General features: G+C 51.5%; 1 protein-coding gene and 1 long non-coding RNA gene across 2 annotated transcripts in view; one reads left to right on the top strand and one right to left on the bottom strand.

Annotated features, from left to right (window-relative positions):
• Window positions 1-1155: 1155 nt before the first annotated feature.
• The window catches only part of CNIH2 (cornichon family AMPA receptor auxiliary protein 2), a 55443-nt gene continuing 37891 nt past the window's right edge, over window positions 1156-18707 (top strand). The window contains exon 1 of the mRNA XM_081892041.1: window positions 1156-1537. Within this exon, the coding sequence (XP_081748167.1) occupies window positions 1457-1537 (81 nt within the window). The 5' untranslated portion in view covers window positions 1156-1456. The remainder of the gene's footprint in view (window positions 1538-18707) is intronic.
• Window positions 16584-18707, bottom strand: part of LOC309358837 — a 30276-nt gene continuing 28152 nt past the window's right edge. Inside the window, exon 3 of the long non-coding RNA XR_014163656.1 lies at window positions 16584-17467. This is a non-coding gene — a long non-coding RNA (uncharacterized lncRNA). The remainder of the gene's footprint in view (window positions 17468-18707) is intronic.

Genomic DNA, 18707 nt, shown 5'->3' on the forward strand with positions numbered 1-18707 from the left:
AAGACCCCTTTAATTACCTCCACGCCACTGTATGAAATCCTTCACCCCCAGTGTAAAGGTGTAGTGGTTAAGGAGCTGGGCTGGGACGCCGGAGTCCAGGGTTCAAATCCCCGCTCCACCGCGAAATTCAATGAGTGACACTTGGCCAGGCGCTTGTTTCTCAGCCTAGCCTACCTCACAGGGCTGTTGGAAGGACTAAAAAATTTCAGAGAAATTTCAAGGAGAAGGAAAGGTGGGTATGAATGTAAGCTATTAATACCTGACAGTAAGCTCCACAGGGACTTACTTCCGAGTAGACACCGCTATGATTGCACTGTAGATCCCATACTGTATTACAGATCTCTATCTATCATCTATCATCTATCATCTATCTATCTATCTATCTATCTATCTATCTATCTATCTATCTATCTATCTATTTAATGCTTGCATTCATATTCTGCTTTCCTTTCCCTTTCCCCACCCCACTCCTCCAAGGTGCTCAAGGCTGGCTTGGCACGTGGTTCTTCTCCCATTCCGCCTCCCCATCTCATTTAATCCCCACAACAACAACAACAACCCTGCGAGGTAGGTTAAACTGAAAGAGTGGCGGGGAAGGCAAGGCGCAAGATGGAAGCTTCGTGGCTGAGGAGGGCGGGGACCCCAACCCTGTTCTCTCCGCGGTCCTCCCGCAATGCTCCAGCCCAGGAGTGCCAAGAAAATCTGGTGGGGCAAGTAAGCCCTGTCCCGCACCATCAATCACACGACGCACGCGCGCGCGCCACTTGAACGGCAATGCTCAACTATTTTATTGGGGAGACCCCGGCCCTTGGGAGTTGGCTCCTATGCTCTAACCACTGCACCACCGCTGCCTTATTCCGACTGGAGCCCCACGAGGCTCCCTCGCTCCTCCTCTCCGGGCGCCTTCCCCCACCAGCGCAGCCCCGCCACGTGCACCTCCTTCCCTGGGAGCCGAGCAGGGGACTCTCCCTCTTACCCACCCGGGGGGAGGGCCGGACGCGCCCCCTTCCTGGGGCGACTCCCTCCTCCCCGCCCGCCCTCCTTTTCCCGCTCCTCCAGGTAGAAGCAGCCCCGCCAAGGAAACTCTCTTCGGTGGCGCCGCCCCGCTCCCTTCCCGCCGCCGCTTGCAGCTCCTCCTCCTCCTCGGCGAGGGCGCCTCGCTCTCCCTCTCCCGGCAGACGGCGGCGAAGGAGCAGGATGAAGGGGGCGTCGTCGCGGACCTCGCAGCAGCAGCAGCAGCTCCTCTAGCCGCCTCCTCGCACCTTCCTCGCCTGCCGCTCTGCCCCATGGCGGAGTAGCTGCGCGCCCGCCTTTGCTGCCTTCGGGGCGGGGGGTGGGGGAGGGAGGAAGGGAGGAGGAGGTTGCCAAAGTGGGGGGAGGTCGCGGGCCGCCCCCTCCTTCGACAGCACCGCCGCTACTGGGACCACCACCGACGGCGCGCCCCCTCCGCCCCGCCATGGCCTTCACCTTTGCCGCCTTCTGCTACATGCTCACCCTGGTCCTCTGCGCTTCGCTCATCTTCTTCGTCATCTGGCATGTGAGTCGTCGGCTTCCCCCCACCCTGGAAGGGGGGACATGTGGGGTGGGGGGTGAAGAGCTGGGCTGGGTGTGTGGGGAGGGCTGTGGGGTGGGGGGATGTTCCAAGCGGGGCAGGATGGGGTGGGGGGGCATTTATAGGCAACAGGAATGGGGTGGGAGGTTACAAGTAGGGCAGCAAGGGGGGCATTTAAATGCGCCTGGGGGCTGAGGCAGATCCAAGCAGGGGGGGCTCTGTGACGGGTTGGGGGTTCATGGAGGGGAACATCTGGGGTACCCCAGGGTGGGGGGAGAAAGAGAGCAGGGTCTCTGGGGAGGGCAAGAGGCAGTGGGGCTGCAAGTGCGGAATGAGCGGTTGGTTGGGATGTTGTCAAAAATGGGGGAAATAGGGGTGGAGAGATCAGGAAATTGGGGGGCATTGAGGGAGTAAATGGGATTAGGGAGGTGGGGGCAGGGGACTCCTCAGTGGGACTCAAAGAAGGGGGCAGCAGCTGCCAAAGTGTGTTGGGGGTGATATGAGATGGCAGAGTTTTCCAGTGGGGCAGGCAGTGGGGTGGGGGAGTAGGGAGGCAATTGGGGTGAGAGAGGGGTCAAGCTAGGGCAATTAAAAGGGATAAGCAGTGGGGGGCTGGGGAATGGAATGGGGGCAGCACAGGCAGGCAGTGGGGTGTGGGGGATAGATGGCAGTGGGGGGGAGATTGGAGAAGGTGAAGATGGGGCTGGAGGAAACCCCACAGGGAGGTTTGGTGATGGGGAAGTTGGGAGCGCTCATCTCCAAAAGGGTTGGTGGTGGGGCAGTGATGTTTTCACCCAATTCCTGCTCGGCTGCTTGTCTTCTTCCCCAGTCCCTTGAACCCAGAGCCAGCCGTCTGCCGTCTGGAAGGAAGTAGAGGGGGGTTAAACTCCGTAAGGCTGTTTCCCAGTGGCTGTTGCCCAGAAGGTTTTGGGATGGGGGTGGTTGATCTCAAATAGTGGGTGCTGGGGTCACAAAGCAAGGGGGGGTAGATGGTTCAGGTGGGCAATAGCAAGGGGTCCTGGACAATGTGGTTAAAAGCCAAAGTAATACTCCCCCAAATGTGGGGCACTGTGAGCAGCTGCCTTATCTGCAAATCTGGTTTGTGGGTTTGTGGGACGGTTTGTGGGGTTTCTTTCTCGCTCCCTGCTGGAACGCAGGTGGGTTTCTGAAAAGAGGGGAGCATGTGGATGAGAAAACTGAACAGTGGGGGGGGGATTTATTTGGATGGGTGGGGATTAGGTGTGGTAGGTCGAGATCCCTCTGTGTTTGGGGGTCTGTAAACATGGCACTAGAGATTTTCATGGGTTTGGGTTGGGAAGTCGGGCAGTCGGCATCTTGTATACCAGGAACCAGTGTTTCTGTGCTACAAAATCCAGCATTATTCCTGGGCCTATTGGAGGAAATTGATACTCTTTTTTGGGGGGAGGGGGTGCTGTTACCGGGCAAAGAATCTCATTTAGGGGGACAGTGGGAGAGGATTTCAGAAGCCAGCAGATCCTACTTTCGCTCAATCCAGCCACTACCTGCTGTTTCTTTCCCCTTCCTTCATCTTCTTTGCTCTCCCTATAGTTATTAAGGTATGGGGGGGTTTTTGTGGCTGGGGAGAACTGCACCTCACACACGACAGCACCTCTGACTTGATATTGAACACCCTTCCTCTCAATTTTGCCCATTCCATTGTTATTTTTTTGTTAAAGAGGAAGAAGGAAGACAGTGGTGAGGAGCGTAGAAGATTTTTTTGGGATTGGTGGTGGTGGAATATGCACTTTTTTTTCTTGTGGGGCTCAGTATCCTCTCCACCACCCCCCTCCCCACACAGTTCTCCCTATTATTGCATTTTTCTCTGCCTGAAGAGTCGGACAGAAAATAGGGGAGGTTCGTATTAAAATAGCTTTGGTTATCTATCCGTTTGTATTCCTCATGTGCTTTTTTCTGGGACGACCTGACTCTCTGTCCTCTCTCTACCCCCCCTTTTTTTTTGTTCCTTCCTTCCTTCCTTCCTTTTCGGTGACGCTTCCAGGAATCCCAGAAAAGAAAAGGGTGGGGGGAGAGGAACACACACACACACACACACACACACACACACACACACACACATTTTCCTCCCTCTGTTCCATCCATCCCCTCCTAATTTTGCTTTCCCTTCTCTCTCTCCCCCTCCCCACCCTCCATCCGTAACCAAGGAACCTGGCTCTGGTTGCCATGGAAACTACATATGTTTACAAAATGATGCTCCCTACTAATAATCCGGATGCTACTGTCTTTTAACCCCTTGGCTGCTGCAGCCCTGGGTCTCCCTCTCCCTTCTTCTGCTCGTTGGATGCGTTCTTCCCCCACCCACACACCCATGCACACCCACACACAAACACACCTTCGTTGGCATTGATAAGTCGGGGTGGGGTGGGGGTTGTTTATTATTATCAATGCGTTGAAAGGTTAGGGAATAGTTTGGGAAATGAGACTCACAAATGGCAAGTCGTGGCAAGGAATCCTGATATGTGCGGTTTAGAACAGAGCGCCCTGCGCAAACCCTTCCGCAGCTCTGGTGCATAAGACCACATAGCACAGTCCGTCAGGAGCTTCAAGTTTCATCAGTCATCTTATGCCCTACCCAAGTGGCCTGGGGATGGAGGCAGCCCCCAGGGGTGTCTACTTGCCATTGGGGCTGATTGGGCAGCAGGCAGGGAGCCCGCCAGCAGGTGGCGCCAGAGCCAATGGCAGGCAGAGCCAGCTGAGTCTAGGTTTGCCCCCCACCCTCCTCCTTCCTGCTGAATAATACAAGGGCAACGCTGAGACTAAGGGGGGAGGAGGAGGAAGCTGACAGTCCAGGCCACCCTCTGGCTGTAAGAAAGAAGGTAGGCTGAGAGCAGGCTCAGGAAAGGGCCATAGCTGCTTTGCGGGGGATTAATAAACATTAACATGGGAGGGGAAAGGAAAGGGCCATAGCTTAGTGGTAGAGCACCTGTTTTGCATGCAAAATCCAGGTTTGATTCCCTACCTCTCCAGGTAGAAATGGGAGTGTCCCTATCTGAAACTCAGGAGAGCTGCTGCCAGTCAGTGTAGGCAATCTACTATATGGATCAATGGTTGGCATGGTATATAATAAGGCAACTTCCTATGTTCATACAGGGGGTGAGGCTGTGCCCCCTTTCACCCTACCAGAGTAGCCTCCCTTCTGTCATGTTAAAGGGGACCCCTGACCATTAGGTCCAGTCGTGACCGCCTCTGGGGTTGCGGCGCTCATCTAGCTTTACTGGCCGAGGGAGCCGGTGTACAGCTTCCGGGTCATGTGGCCAGCATGACTAAGCTGCTTCAAGCGAACCAGAGCAGCGCACGGAAACGCCGTTTATCTTCCCGCTGGAGTGGTACCTCTTTATCTACTTGCACTTTGATGTGCTTTCGAACTACTAGGTTGGCAGGAGCAGGGACTGAGCAACGGGAGCTCACCCCGTTGCGGGGATTCGAACCGCCAACCTTCTGATCGGCAAGTCCTAGGCTCTGTGGTTTAACCCACAGCGCCACCCGCGTCCCGTTCCGTCATGTTAGGGGCTGCTTATAGGTGGTCAGGATTTCGTTCTGTGCTTGTGTGCATGGAATTGTGTGGTGGGTGGGCAGTGATGTGGTTAGGTGATTTCAGATTCTGGACTAAATGTTCTTGTAAGAGGCTTGGTGTTCTCCTTAGATAAAAGTGGGGGTTATTTAATACACTTCAGAATGTGGTAAGCCCAGCCCACCCCCCCAACCCCCCGCTGCATTTGAGAAGGCCTTCCCCGACAGCACTGGATTCTCTCAGATGAAATTACACCATGTGCATCAGGTGTGCCGTCCCCAAGATGGCATCCCAGCCCACCCTCCTCTCTGTCTCTGCCTCCTACGCTCAGGTATAATATGCACAGCTGATTGGCATGGCTTTAAAGTCATAGCCAGGCTTAATTTTAAAGGCAAAAGTGCAATCAAGCATGTGCAGAGCACCTTTGGTCCATCCGTCCATCCCCCCACTGAGGATGTTTGGAGAGGGAGCTTAACTCAAAACAGCGCCGTAGAATATTTTCTGTGCAAGATGTTCCAAGGGTAATTGAGCATGTGCAGAGTGCGTTTGTTTTTTCCACTGAGGGAAGGCCCGTAGTGCAGCAGTAGAGCATCTGCTTTCAGGTCCCAGGTTCAAGCCGCAGCCCCTTCAGCTAGGGGTGGGAGAGCGCTCTGCCTGAAACCCTGGAGAGCTGCTGCCAGTCAGTGTAAACAGTACTGAGCTAGACAGACCGGTGTTTTGGCTCATTATAAAGCATCTCCGTCTGTTGCTAAGGGGGAGGGAGCAGAACTGCCCTCCATGCAGAACATCCAGGGGAAAGATGACGAAGAAGACCTCTCTCTCTCTCTCTCTCTCTCTCTCTCTCTCTCTCTCTCTCTCTCTCTCTCTCTCTCTCTCTCTGCCTTAGAGAGCCACTGCCGGCCAGAGTTGGCAGTACTGGACTAGATGAAGCTACAGAGGCTGCTCAATAGCCTGATGCCTTAAGGCAACTTCCCGCGTTTCTAACTAATAGACAACAGGGGGCTGAAAGGTCACAGAATCTAACCTTGTATATAAGACACACCTCTGTGTTCCATCCTGTGTTCGCCGATGAGACTGAAAGGGCTTTTCGAACTTCAAGCCTTGTGTGATTTGTGTAAGCCAAATCAATTGTTTCCGCAGAACCGAAAGCATAAGGTGTGTTGGGTGTGTGGGGTTGCAACACAGGCGAGTCTTCTGACCAATTTATTCCTGGGACATTTATTCATTTAATATACACCCCCTTCCCCAGTTCTGCATGGAGCACAGGGCTGGCTTGCACGCTTCTCCTTCTTTAATCCCCACTACAGCCCTGCGAGGTAGATTAGGCTGATAGCCAGTGCTTGACTCCAAGGTCGCCCCGTGAGCTTTGTTCATGGCTAAATGGGGGATTCGAACCCTGGTCCTGACCCGACACTCTACCCACTAACAGTGCACCAGCTCTCATCCCTGACCATTGGCTGTGCTGGTTGAGGCTGGTGCGGGTTCGAGTCCAGCCACATCTGGATGGCCAACCCAGACTATCCCACTCTCCCCCGACCCCCCGTTGAAGCAGGAACTGTTTGGAGCCTCGTGTGTGAAGCCGGGGATGACAGCTAGCTGGGCATGCAAATGCTTTGAGGCTGACGACCTGCCGTCTCCGTTAAGAAAAATAGGAAAAGGACCTCTGAATTCTGGGATCAGTGGAACTGCTGGTCTGCCTCTCCTATGTGCGCCTATCTCTTTCCACCCATCTGTGATTACTGTGGAGGGACTCCATCTCAGAGTACACGATGTGCGAGGCTGGGTTTCTCATTTTGAGGAGCATCGGGTCGCGGTGACATGCCAGTTGCGGCAATCTGTGCCGTGGTCTGGGAATGAATTATAAAGCGGTGGCGGCAGCAGCGGTGGTGGGCATATCTTTACAATACATTTGCCTTAGACCCACCGGTAAGGGGGAGGCTTGGCGGACGTTGCAGGGGGAAAAACGAAAAAGCCATGTGCTCGGCTGTCCTGCTTACCAGGCTGCGGGGGCTCTCCTTTTCCTCTCCATGCTTGCAAAGTCTGCCTCTCGGGATTTGTGAGCCCTGGGAGTCAAGCGAGTTGGCTCACCACAAGCCACAGGGTCAGGCAAGACGACTCACATTCTCTGGTTCACTCCGAGAAAAGCCGGATTTCAGCTTCTGAAACAGAAAGCGAGGGCTGCTTCGCAGGCCAGATAAGGCAACAAAGGGGGGAGGCGGGGAAAGGATATCTGCTTATGGACGAGACACCCCCTCCTCAATCCAATTGGTACCCCCCCCGAACATCGGGCGTGTGTACATACCTTTGCCACTTCAAAAACAATTGCTTCCTTCACCCACACATTGAACTTTTAAGCCACGGAAGCAGTAATGGCTGCCTAGTAGCGTTCGATGCCACCTTAAGGTCCTAGTCCTCATGAGTAGGTAGGGGAAATCCTTACGTTGCAAATACACATCATGCATTTGGAGCACATCCTGCCCTTGCCTCCCCCCAAAGGACCCTGGGAACTGGAGTTTGTTAAGGGGGTGCTGGGAACTGGAGCTCTGTGAGGGATGCAAACTACAGTTCCCGTGATTCTTGGGTGGGCGGAGGATGTGTTCTAAACGTCTTCCTTATTTGGGTAGCTTTGAAGCCTGCACTCTGCAGTCGTTGCCGGAATATTTAAGGGCTTTTGCAGGTGTGCAGGTAGCTCACTAATCTGCATCTTTCCCCGTCAATCCCCGTTTTCTTTATTTCCATTTTTTACATTGTCTGCGGGAAGCAGCTTGAGGTGTGTTCTTTCCTCCTAGAAAGAGCCCCTCTGCTTGGGGTTCCTGCCAAGCCGCATTGCTGCTGGTGCCCATTGGGGTTGGTGGGGCAGAGGGCAGGGGAGCCCAAAAGGGGGCGGAGCCAGAGCTAGTGACAGGCGGAGTCCCTCCCTTTCTCCCCCTCCCTGTTGAGTTCTTCAAGGGGCAACACCGAGGAAGAGGAAGGTGACAGACAGTGCCCACCCTCTGGACAATGGGGCAAAAGATTCCTGCACTTTGGGGGGTGGGGATCCCTTCCAACTCTCCAATTCTGTGATTCTAAGGGGGCAGGCAGGTGGGGGCTGGCCCAGGGCAGACTGAACGGACCGGCCCTTATGAACCAGCCTCCGCTGCCTGCAGGATGCTATAAGCTCAAACATTTTTGTTATTACAATATTTGTATCTCACCTTTCCCTCAAGGACCTCAAGGTGATAGGTATGGTTCTCACCCCTCCTAGTTATCCTTAGAGCGACCTTGTGAGGTAGGTTAGACTGAGAGATGGCGATTGGCCTAAGATCGTTTGGATGTGTGGAAACTGGAACTCGGGACTCCCTGGTCCTAGTCCAGCATGTTTCCCCCACCTCCCTAGTTTTCAGTCTTCTACCCCCCCATGCTGTGAGTGATGAGGGTGTTCGATTCCTCATTGGGGTGTTTTGAGGCTGGGTTGCCCCCGTTGTTTAAATATTTCTTTTCATTCCTTCAGCCCTCGAGGTTCCCTCCAGCGTGCTGATATCTCTCCCTCTTATGTCTCAGCTCTGCAGACTTCTTTAAAAACCTTCTCTTCTTGGGTGTAGAAAGAAAAATGAAAGGAAGAGTGAAATGTTTGTTTTTATTTTATTTAAGAAGCTTTATACATTACTTGATTGTAGTAAAACCTCCAAATGGGTCGCAAGCGGTGTTGAAATTATCAATAAAAAACAGTGAAAAGCAGGGGAAAATAATTAGAAGTAAAGGAGATTAAAACAGGTCATCAGCTGCCTGTCTGGATAGGCTTAAGCAAAACTGCTTTAAGCAGGCACCAAAATTATTTGTTAGTGAATGTGATAAGTACAGTTTTGCAGGCCCATCTATTGTATGCAGGTATGCTTGCAATGGAACAACGTCAAACGTGGTGCAAATCCATCTTCAGCCATGAACCATGCTGGGTAACCTTGCGGCTAGATCTCTCTCATCATCAACCTCATAGGATGGTTAGAAGAATTTTTAAAAAGAAGGGTAAATAAAAAAGGAAGGTAAGCAGATCCTTGGTGGCAAACCCTGGTTTGTGCAAGACGTCTGCACCTGAAACAATACACAAGCTAGCCATGGTTCCAAGGTATCCGGTTTCAACACATAGAGTCACAGAATGGCAGAGCTGGAAGGGACCCCAAGGGTCATCTAGTCCAACCCACTTCAATGCAGGAATCTCAGCCAAAGCATCCCTGGCAGATGACCACCCAACCTCTGCTTAAAAACCTCCACGGAAGGAGAGTCCAGGTAGGTCTGGGGGTGCCCATTGCGGTGGAACCGACGGCCTGAGTCAGTATAAGATGGCTTCCTATGTTCTGTTGTGGAAGGGCCATGCATGGCTCAGGGGTGGAGCATCTGCTTTGCATGCAGAAGGTCCCGGGTTCAATCCTCAGTTTCTCCAGGTAGGCATGGGAATGCCTCTTGTATGAAACCCTGGAGATCCACGGCTAGCGTTAGAGACAATTCTGAGCTAGATGGAGCCATGGTCTGATTCAGGAACACAGGAAGCTCTGTTTATCCTGTGTTCCCATCTTCTACGAAGGTGTTCTGCGTGGTATGTGGTGTGTAGAGTTTCTCGCCTGTCTCCCATTTAACTGTCCTGGACCCATTTTTTCCCAGTACGTGTACCCAGAAGCTCCAGAACAGCCCTTGTTCACATTTTAAAACGAGACTCCCTATTTATTCCAGAAATTTATTGGCTGCCCCCCCACCCCGCAGAACCCACCATTCCGTTTACGGCATGGTAGCATAGTAAACAACATAGTGTCATGTACGCAGCATAATGTCCGTAAAACAATGTTTAAAAAACAAAACAAAAATTGTTGCACCAATACAATTCACCATAAGCAATTCATCTATAAGCAGCTGTGCCAAGCTATGCATCAGGCCAGCCCAGTGATAAACTCCTCAGTGTGGCCCCCGCGAAATGCAAGTTGTCTAATAACATAAATTATCATCTATGCTCAGGTGCAACTAAAAACATACGGCATATTTAGCGCCACCAGCAGCAGTTTGAAAAATAGGGTTTTAGAAAGCCAGCAGCCGCAAGACCAAAAACACAAAGGGTGTTCAAAGTGTGTATGCCTGGACACAATAAGAGCTCTGGCTAGCAAGCAAGACTCCGACAATTTCTTTGAAACTTGTTACCCTTTTTTGGGGGGGGGGTAACGTTCTCCGCTGGAAATCCCAACGTATTATTAATTTCTGTTCCACGGAGGGGGGAAACAATCTGGTGGGATTTGTTTATTTGTTGTTTTGAAAAACCAGTAAATCTTGAAAAACCAAAATGTGCAAACCTAGTTCTAAACACATAACGGCAGACCCTCTGTTGGCTCTCACTTGGGGGCTTTTCCCATGTGGGATAATTTCCTGCAGCAGTTGGGGGCAGTGGGTCAGGCCCATGCCAGCCTCTTGCTTTGCCACCCTGCATGCCAGGCTGTGTAAACAGCTGCCCCATCTCACTTGACAGAAGGGTCTGCTTTGCCGAAAGGGTGTTTTAAAATAGAGCCTCTGTGTGTGTGTGTGTGTGTGTGTGTGTGTGTGTGTGTACTTGCGCGATGGGTAGCAAATCGATGTTGGAATGATCTTGTGAACGTGCCCTTGGAGAGCTCCTTGCCCGCTGGGTATGGTTTTAACTCGCTGGGTCCCCTCAATTGGCAGCTGTTGTTGCCCTGGCAACCAACCGTACCTCCCAGGTCTGTGCGGTTGAGGTGAAAAAGACTCTGCTGTATTTATTTCCCCCCCCCCATCCCCTTCTCCATCATCTTCCCCCCTCCTTCCCCATTGGGGGCAGGTTCTCGTCTCAGTGGGAACAGGGGGGAGCTGTGCTTCTACGGGGGCGGATGGAAGTAGAACAGCAACTGAGCTCCCAGGCCTTTGATATCCGTTCTCACTGTGGGGCGGGGGGGGGGGGGAGAGGAACAGCTTAGTCTGAAAGTAATGATACGTGGGGCACACGTCGCCCCCGGTTTTGGTTGCTTTGGCTCCAGATTTCTCAGCGGCGAGGTGATAGGGGGACGACAGAGAGAGAGAGAGGTTTCTTCGCGAGGAAAGAGCAAGGGCTTGTGGGGGGGGGGGGGAAATGCCAGATATCTAGGCACATTTGTGTGCCCGGATGCTGAAAAACCAGTGGCAGAGATGACGGGGGACATCTTTTCAAGAAAGAAATGCCAAAGGGGTTTTGGGTTGTGCAACTGTGGCAGCCCGGAGAGGTAGGAGGTAGAATGGCTGCCTCAGAGATTCATAATAAAACTCGCTCCCGGGGTCGTCGTACGCGAAAGGGGAATTGTGCGTAGAACTGCTCATGAAAGTGTGAGGTCATTCATGGGTTGTTTGCGTCAATTTTATTCATGGAGCTATAGAGTCGGAAGAGACCCCTGTGGTCATCTAGTCCAACCCCCTGCAATGCAGGTATCGCAGCTCAACGATTCCTGGCAGGTGACTGCCCAACCTCTGCTTAGAAATCTCAAAGGAAGGAGAGTCCTCCATTTTCTGAGGGAGCCTGTTCCATCATCAAACAGTTCTAACCATCAGGAAGTTTTTCCTAATGTTTAGTCGGACACACTTGCCTTCGGTGGTGTCCATGGCTGTCTCTCCTCCCCCCAAAAATAATTCATCCTTGTGAGGTAGGTCAGGCTGAGAGGTCAAGAACAGCCATAGCAGAAGGCCCTGCGTTCATTCCCAGCATCTCCAGGTAGGACTGGGAGAGACCCCTGCCTGAAGCCTCGGAGAGCAGCTGCCAGCCAGTGTTGACCAAGTGTTGACTTAAAGACCAAGGGCCTCATTCTGCCCTCCCAGCCTCTCTGTCCAGCACTCTGGACTTTTCCTAGGTCACAACACCTCAGTGGTGTAGCATGGGTTGCTGGCATCCAGGGCGGGGCAAGTGTTGTGCTCCCCCCCCCCAGTGGACTGTGCAGCTGGGGTGGGGGCACACGCCAGGGAGGGGGAACGGTGCCCTCTTCCAGCAGGCTCCTTGCCCACTGCCTCCATCCACCTGCTCACTAGACCAACCCTCCTGCTGCCTCAGCTGCCAGGGCTCAGTGCCTGTTGTGGAGGCACCCCCTAAAAAACATGCGCTGAGGGCACCCTCCACACTTTTCCTCTGCAACACCTTTCCAGCCCTGCTTCATACCCTCTTTGAGGACTGTGTCCTTGAACTGTAGTAGTAATAATAATAATAATAATAATAATAATAATAATAATAATAATATATTTATTGTCATCCTGCTTGCCTGGATGAAGAGCAGTGGGTGAGAGTGTTTAGAAACCACTGGTTTCCCCCTGGCTGCAGCTTTAAAGGTGAAGGTAAACGGACCCCTGACCATTTGGTCCAGTCATGGCCGACTCTGGGGTTGCGGCGCTCATCTCGTTTTATTGGCCAAGGGAGCCAGCGTACAGCTTCCGGGTCATGTGGCCAGCAGGACTAAGCCGCTTCTGGCGAACCAGAGCAGCGCACGCAAACGCCCTTTACCTTCCCGCCGGAGCGGTACCTATTTATCTACTTGCACTTTGACGTGCTTTCAAACTGCTAGGTTGGCAGGATCAGGGACTGAGCAACGGGAGCTCACCCTGTCACAGGGATTCGAACCGCTGACCTTCTGATCAGCAAGTCCTAGGCTCTGTGGTTTAACCCACAGCGCCACCCGTGTCCCGGCTGCAGCTTAGCCTGCTATAAAAAAAGGAAAGCGTAGCACCTGTTGCTCTGCCCATAACTGACGGGCAGGCCCAGGGGGGTGCCCCACGAGGCAATGCAGTTCTTGGCCTGACAAGATGTCCCCCACCTCTGAGGCCCCTTCTGCACTGTGCATTTGAAGGAGAACCATGGCACTTTAAACAACCATGGCTTCTCCCAGAGAACTCTGGGAATTGGGGGGTGCTGAGAGCTGCCCCCTATTCTCTTCCCAGCTGTTAAACTACTCTGTGAACTGCAGCTCTGCGAGGGGCATGGGGGTCTCCCAACACACACACACACACCCCAGGATTCGGGGGGGGGGGGTCAGAAAGCCACTGCTGTTCAAAGTGGTGCTTTAAATGCATACTTCAAATGCATACATTGACAAAATTGAGCTAGATGAGCCAGTTTTCTGACGTGGCACGAGCCATCTTTGTAGGGTGGGTGGCATAAGAAAGCCAGAAGTGTCTGGCAGCTGGATCAGGCCCATCTCGCCCAACGTCCTGCTCGCACGGTGTCCCACCTGATGCTCCGCCTCGAAGCTTGCAGGCAGGACCCCTGAACACAGCAGTCGCTCTCTCTCGCCCCTTGCGATTCGCAGCGACTGGTCTTCCGATATTGGGGGTGGTGCCCAGTGGGGAGGCTGGTGACGTGTTTCAGAGTTTGTTATGGAATCCTGATTAGTCTGCACAACTGAGTGAATATGCTTAGCTTAGCTGCAGAGGAAAGGGGAGGAAAAATAAGATAATTTCTGCCCAGGGCTTCGTTTGAGTGAGGGCTCATGGGCATTCTCTTCAAGGTCTGGGTTTGGTTCTCCCCCTCCCTTTTAATGTAAGTTCCTGAAGCATGTGAAATAATCATGCTTTATGAGCTTAGGGACTTTGTTGTCCATGAAGTGCAGCGACCTGAGATGGCCTTTTAAAAAGGACTTGGACAACTTTGCAGAATCAACTGCTTTTGGCAGTGATTAGAGGAGAATGGAGCCTCTCCTCACCTTCAGAGGTGTGGTGGAGATAATAATCTTGCCCCTCCAGCTTGCCAGATTACCAGATGTTGGGATCAACCACCAATAGCAAGCAGGAGAGGAAGGCAGCTGTGTTGATTAACCCTCCCCTCCCCAAGCGTGACTTCCCACTGACACCCAGTGTTAGAAATTTGGATATATAAAGGTAAAGGTAAAGGGACCCCTGACCATTAGGTCCAGTCGTGGCTGACTCTGGGCTTGCGGTGCTCATCTCGCTTTATTGGCCGAAGGAGCCGGCGTACAGCTTCCGGGTCATGTGGCCAGCATGACTAAGCCGCTTCTGGCGAACAAGAGCAGCACATGGAAACGCCGTTTACCTTCCTGCTGGAGTGGTACCTATTTATCTACTTGCACTTCACGTGCTTTCGAGCTGCTAGGTTAGCAGGAGCAGGGACCGAGCAAGGGGAGCTCACCCCGTCACGGGGATTCGAACCACCGACCTTCTGATCGGCAAGTCCTAGGCTCTGTGGTTTAACCCACAGCGCCACCCGCATCCTTTTGAATATATAAGCTAGGCGCCAAATAGCTCCTTAAACCAAGGGTTGCAGTCGCCAAAACGGAATGCCTCGTTGCCATTTGGGGGGCCAGACGGCTTAAAAGTATATTTTTCAATGTGACTTTTTGGTTCCTGAAATTCATTCCAATTGTGCAGATAAAATATAACTGACAGAATTCTGCAGGATGTGTTGCTATAGTGTGTGAAAGCAGTCCAGATCCAAGGATCCCCAGACAGGAAACTCCAGATAGTGGAGAAGTCAGGTGCCATCCTGGCACACGGGCATCTTCACTTGACTGATAGCAAGTTACAAAATGTGCCTGGTGAATTTTGAACGAATTTTGACACCCCATCCCTGGATTGCCTATTGTTGTTGTTGTTGTTTAGTTGTGTCCGACTCTTCGTGACCCCCTGGACCAGAGCACGCCAGGCACTCCTCTCTTCCATTGCCTCCCGCAGTTTGGTCAAACTCATGCTGGTAGCTTCGAGAACACAGTCCAGCCATCTCATCCTCTGTCGTCCGCTTCTCCTTGTGCCCTCCATCTTTCCCAACATCAGGGTCTTTTCCAGGGAGTCTTCTCTTCTCATGAGGTGGCCAAAGTATTGGAGTCTCAGCTTCCAGGATCTGTCCTTCCAGTGAGCACTCAGGGCTGATTTCCTTCAGAATGGATAAGTTTGATCTTCTTGCAGTCCATGGGACTCTCAAGAGTCTCCTCCAGCACCATAATTCAAAAGCATCAATTCTTCGGCGATCAGCCTTCTTGATGGTCCAGCTCTCACTTCCATCCATCACTACTGGGGAAACCATGGCTTTAACTATACGGACCTTTGTTGGCAAGGTGATGTCTCTGCTTTTTAAGATGCTGTCTAGGTTTGCCATTGCTTTTCTCCCAAGGGAGAATCCCTATTAGGCTTGTGGAAAAGTTTCATGGGCATCTATAGAACTTTCTGGGGTTTTTTTTTTTGGGGGGGGAAGCCTAATTGTTGCACAGGGAGGGAAGCTACGAACCATACCTGGCTCCTGGGAAGCAGGCTTCGCACCCCGAGCTATTTGTATAACATAGGAAGTTTCCTTCTGCTGAGTGAGACCATGGGTCCATCTAGTGCAGTGCTTCCTACACTGACTGGCAGTGGCTTTCCGGGGTTTCAGGCAAGGGGTCTTTTTCAGCCGTTCCTGGAGATGCCAGCAAGGAACCAGGGACCTTCTGCATGCAAAGATGGTCTGCCAGTGAGCCACACCCCTTTCCCATAAGGTATCAGGTGATGGCAAGCACCTTCCTGCACTGCCAGGCCCCTTCCAGGCATCCATTCTTATTTTTCATTCATGATGGTTTGTGCTCCTGATGTTATCAGGGCAGTTATAAGCCACATTTCCACAGTATTTGTGTCTTGGACAAGGGCACCTCCGTCAACTCACAGAAATCTCCGGAGTAATCTACTGAGACAATGAACGTGACATTACCTAATGCCTGTGATTGATCTCAATTTTTACGCGTGATTTGTTAAATAAATCACCTCTCTGTGAATGATACATATCTGCACAGGGAATGAATGGGGAATAGGAGGTTCTTTTGAGCCAGGCGGTTTATCTGTCTGTATTGCCGAGGCTTTATAAATAAAGACTATTACAAAACAACATTTCTCCCTGTGGACGTTTTGGGTGTCTGTGGGTATTTTGGTTTAAAATCAGTGTCTATCCTGTAACTTCCTGCACCGCAAATGTTCTGCAGGTTGTGTTTCTTTGCCCCACTTTTGTTGTGCTGTAGTAGCCTCTCTAGACAACAGTGTTGTGGTAGCGTTGAGGAACTGCCACAGAACAACAGATGGAATAAATCAACCACTAGTGTGTTGTTGAGCTGCCGTTGCCCGGTCCCTGCTCCTGCCAACCTAGCGGTTCGAAAGCACATCAAAGTGCAAGTAGATAAATAGGTACAGCTCCAGCGGGAAGGTAAATGGAGTTTCCGTGTGCTGCTCTGGTTTGCCAGAAGCGGCTTAGTCATGCTGGCCACATGACCAGCTGTACGCCAGCTCCCTCGGTCAATAAAGCGAGATGAGCGCTGCAACCCCAGAGTCGTCCGCGACCGGACCTAACGGTCAGGGGTCCCTTTACCTCTACCTTTACCTTTACTGTGTTGTTGTGTCAACAGAATTATACCTGCAATAAAACCACAGTGTTTTACAGTGGCAAGGAGGGGGCTCTCCGAGGTTTGGGGTGGGTGGCGTGGCCTGGGAGGTGCTGCCACAGAGAACAGCCCTCTAAGCTGTGGGATTCCCTCGTCCGGCACCCCCACAGTACAAATTTGGGTGAATTCTGAAGACGGACCTCTGTTCTCAGGACCCACCCTGCTCCAGCGACTGCCAACTGTTCTTGTTTTTGAAATAACCTTTATTAAATAATAATTATTGCATGTTGAACGGGGGGGGGGGGATGACAAGCTAAGGAGGTTTCTCCCCCAAAATCAAACAGTATATAAATTTTATGAAATACATAAACACCCCACTCTTTCCCTCCCACCCCAGCCTGAAGACATTTCTCAGCTCTAAAGAGAAATACCAATAGTTTACAAAGGAATGGGCATGCAAAGGGTCCAAACTTTGTTAATATTGATACAAAGGAAAATGTTAGCACAACCATATATTACGGAATGAGGCAGGTACAGTTTGTCTTGTAGCGTCTCTGTGGGTGAATGGGCAGTCTCTCAGGGGTTTTTGCCCTCTAGCTACACAAAGTTTTTGCATCAGTTTTTCGGGAAGTGCTATGTCCCAAATTACATTATACTATTTTTGGTACTATTTTTACATTTAAACCCTTTGTGTCTTTCCAATTCCTTGCTGTCGATATTATTCTTGCTGCCACTAATAAGTCGCCATTTAAATGTTTATATAATGACCTTTTGGTTGCCTCCTCTGTCATTTGTTTTGGCTGTTTTTAATAGTGAATCTTAAATTGTTTGTTAACCTGCCCTGGGACCTGCTGGAGAAGGGCAGGCAATAAATTTATGATTGATAACAATTCTGAGCTAAGTGAGGCCGTTGCCTGGTCTCCTAAGGCAGCTTCTGAGCGTTCTCCCATTCCGGTAACAGATGGGGGAGCTGTCCATGGTCCTGAATTTTCAGATGCAGCCGGAGCTCAAGTGATTTCCTGCTCTTAGTTCTTCCTCCGACGGAGGTAGAAGACTACGACATAAAATCAGTGGGTGGTATCCAGCTAAATTCTACTCAGAGTAGACCCCTTGGAAGTAATGCACCTAAGTCAGTCATCTTGATTAATTTCAGTGGGTCTACTCTGAGTAGGACTAACATTGGATACAACCCATTTAATCTGAACATAGAATTGTAGAATTGGAAGGGGTTATTTATTTATTTGTTATTTATTTAATTTATATACCACCCTATACCTGGGGGGTCTCAGGGCGGTCTTCTAGTCCAACCCCCTGAAATGCAGGAATCTTTTGCCCAATGTGGGGCTCAAACCCATGATCCTGAGATTCAGAGTCTCATGCTCAACGGACTGAACTATTTAGCATGTAAAGGTAAAGGGACCCCTGACCATTAGGTCCAGTCGTGGCCGACTCTGAGGTTGCGACGCTCATCTCGCTTTATTGGTCGAGGGAGCCGGCATACAGCTTCCAGGTCATGTGGCCAGCATGACTAAGCCGCTTCTGGCAAACGAGAGCAGCACACGGAAACGCCGTTTACCTTTCCGCTGGAGTGGTACCTATTTATCTACTTGCACTTTGACGTGCTTTCAAACTGCTAGGTTGGCAGGAGCAGGGACCGAGCAACGGGAGCTCACTCCGTCGCGGGGATTCGAACCGCCGACCTTCCAATCAGCAAGCCCCAGGCTGTGTGGTTTAACCCACAGCGCCACCCGTGTCCCTGATTTAGCATGTAGTCAGTGTTAAAATGGGCCAGTGACTACATAATGATTGGGGGGGGGGGGTTGACTGATGCCCTGCTTTCCCTGGAGTCCGGGCAGGGGGGGGGAGAGAGAGCTTCCTTTTGGCATCTTGCTCTGATTTCTGGATACACCAGAGCTATTCCTTTTTGGTGGGATCAGCATTTCTTTGCTGACTTCTGCTGTCTGCTTGTCTCAGACCATCATTTGTCTGTCTGGGTTTCTTGGTTTGCTGCATTTCTGTCTTCTCCCTCCAATAATGTCGGTGACTCTATGTGTGATGGCGAAGGGGACTCATATCAAATTATCCTGACAACAACCTGTGAGGTAGGCTTCAGTGGAGAGAAAGCAATTCAGCCAAAGCGCTGGTGAGCTTTTGTCCCTGAGCAGGGATTTAGATTTGCATCCTCTGGGTTGTCTCCAACTGAGTTCTCCTTGGGAGTAGACCCACTGTAATTAATGGACATAACTTAGCCCTGTTTATTAATTTCAATAGGTCT

This window comes from Podarcis melisellensis (assembly GCF_964234715.1).
Source record: "Podarcis melisellensis genome assembly, chromosome: 16".
NCBI classification, from domain to species: Eukaryota; Metazoa; Chordata; class Lepidosauria; order Squamata; family Lacertidae; genus Podarcis; species Podarcis melisellensis.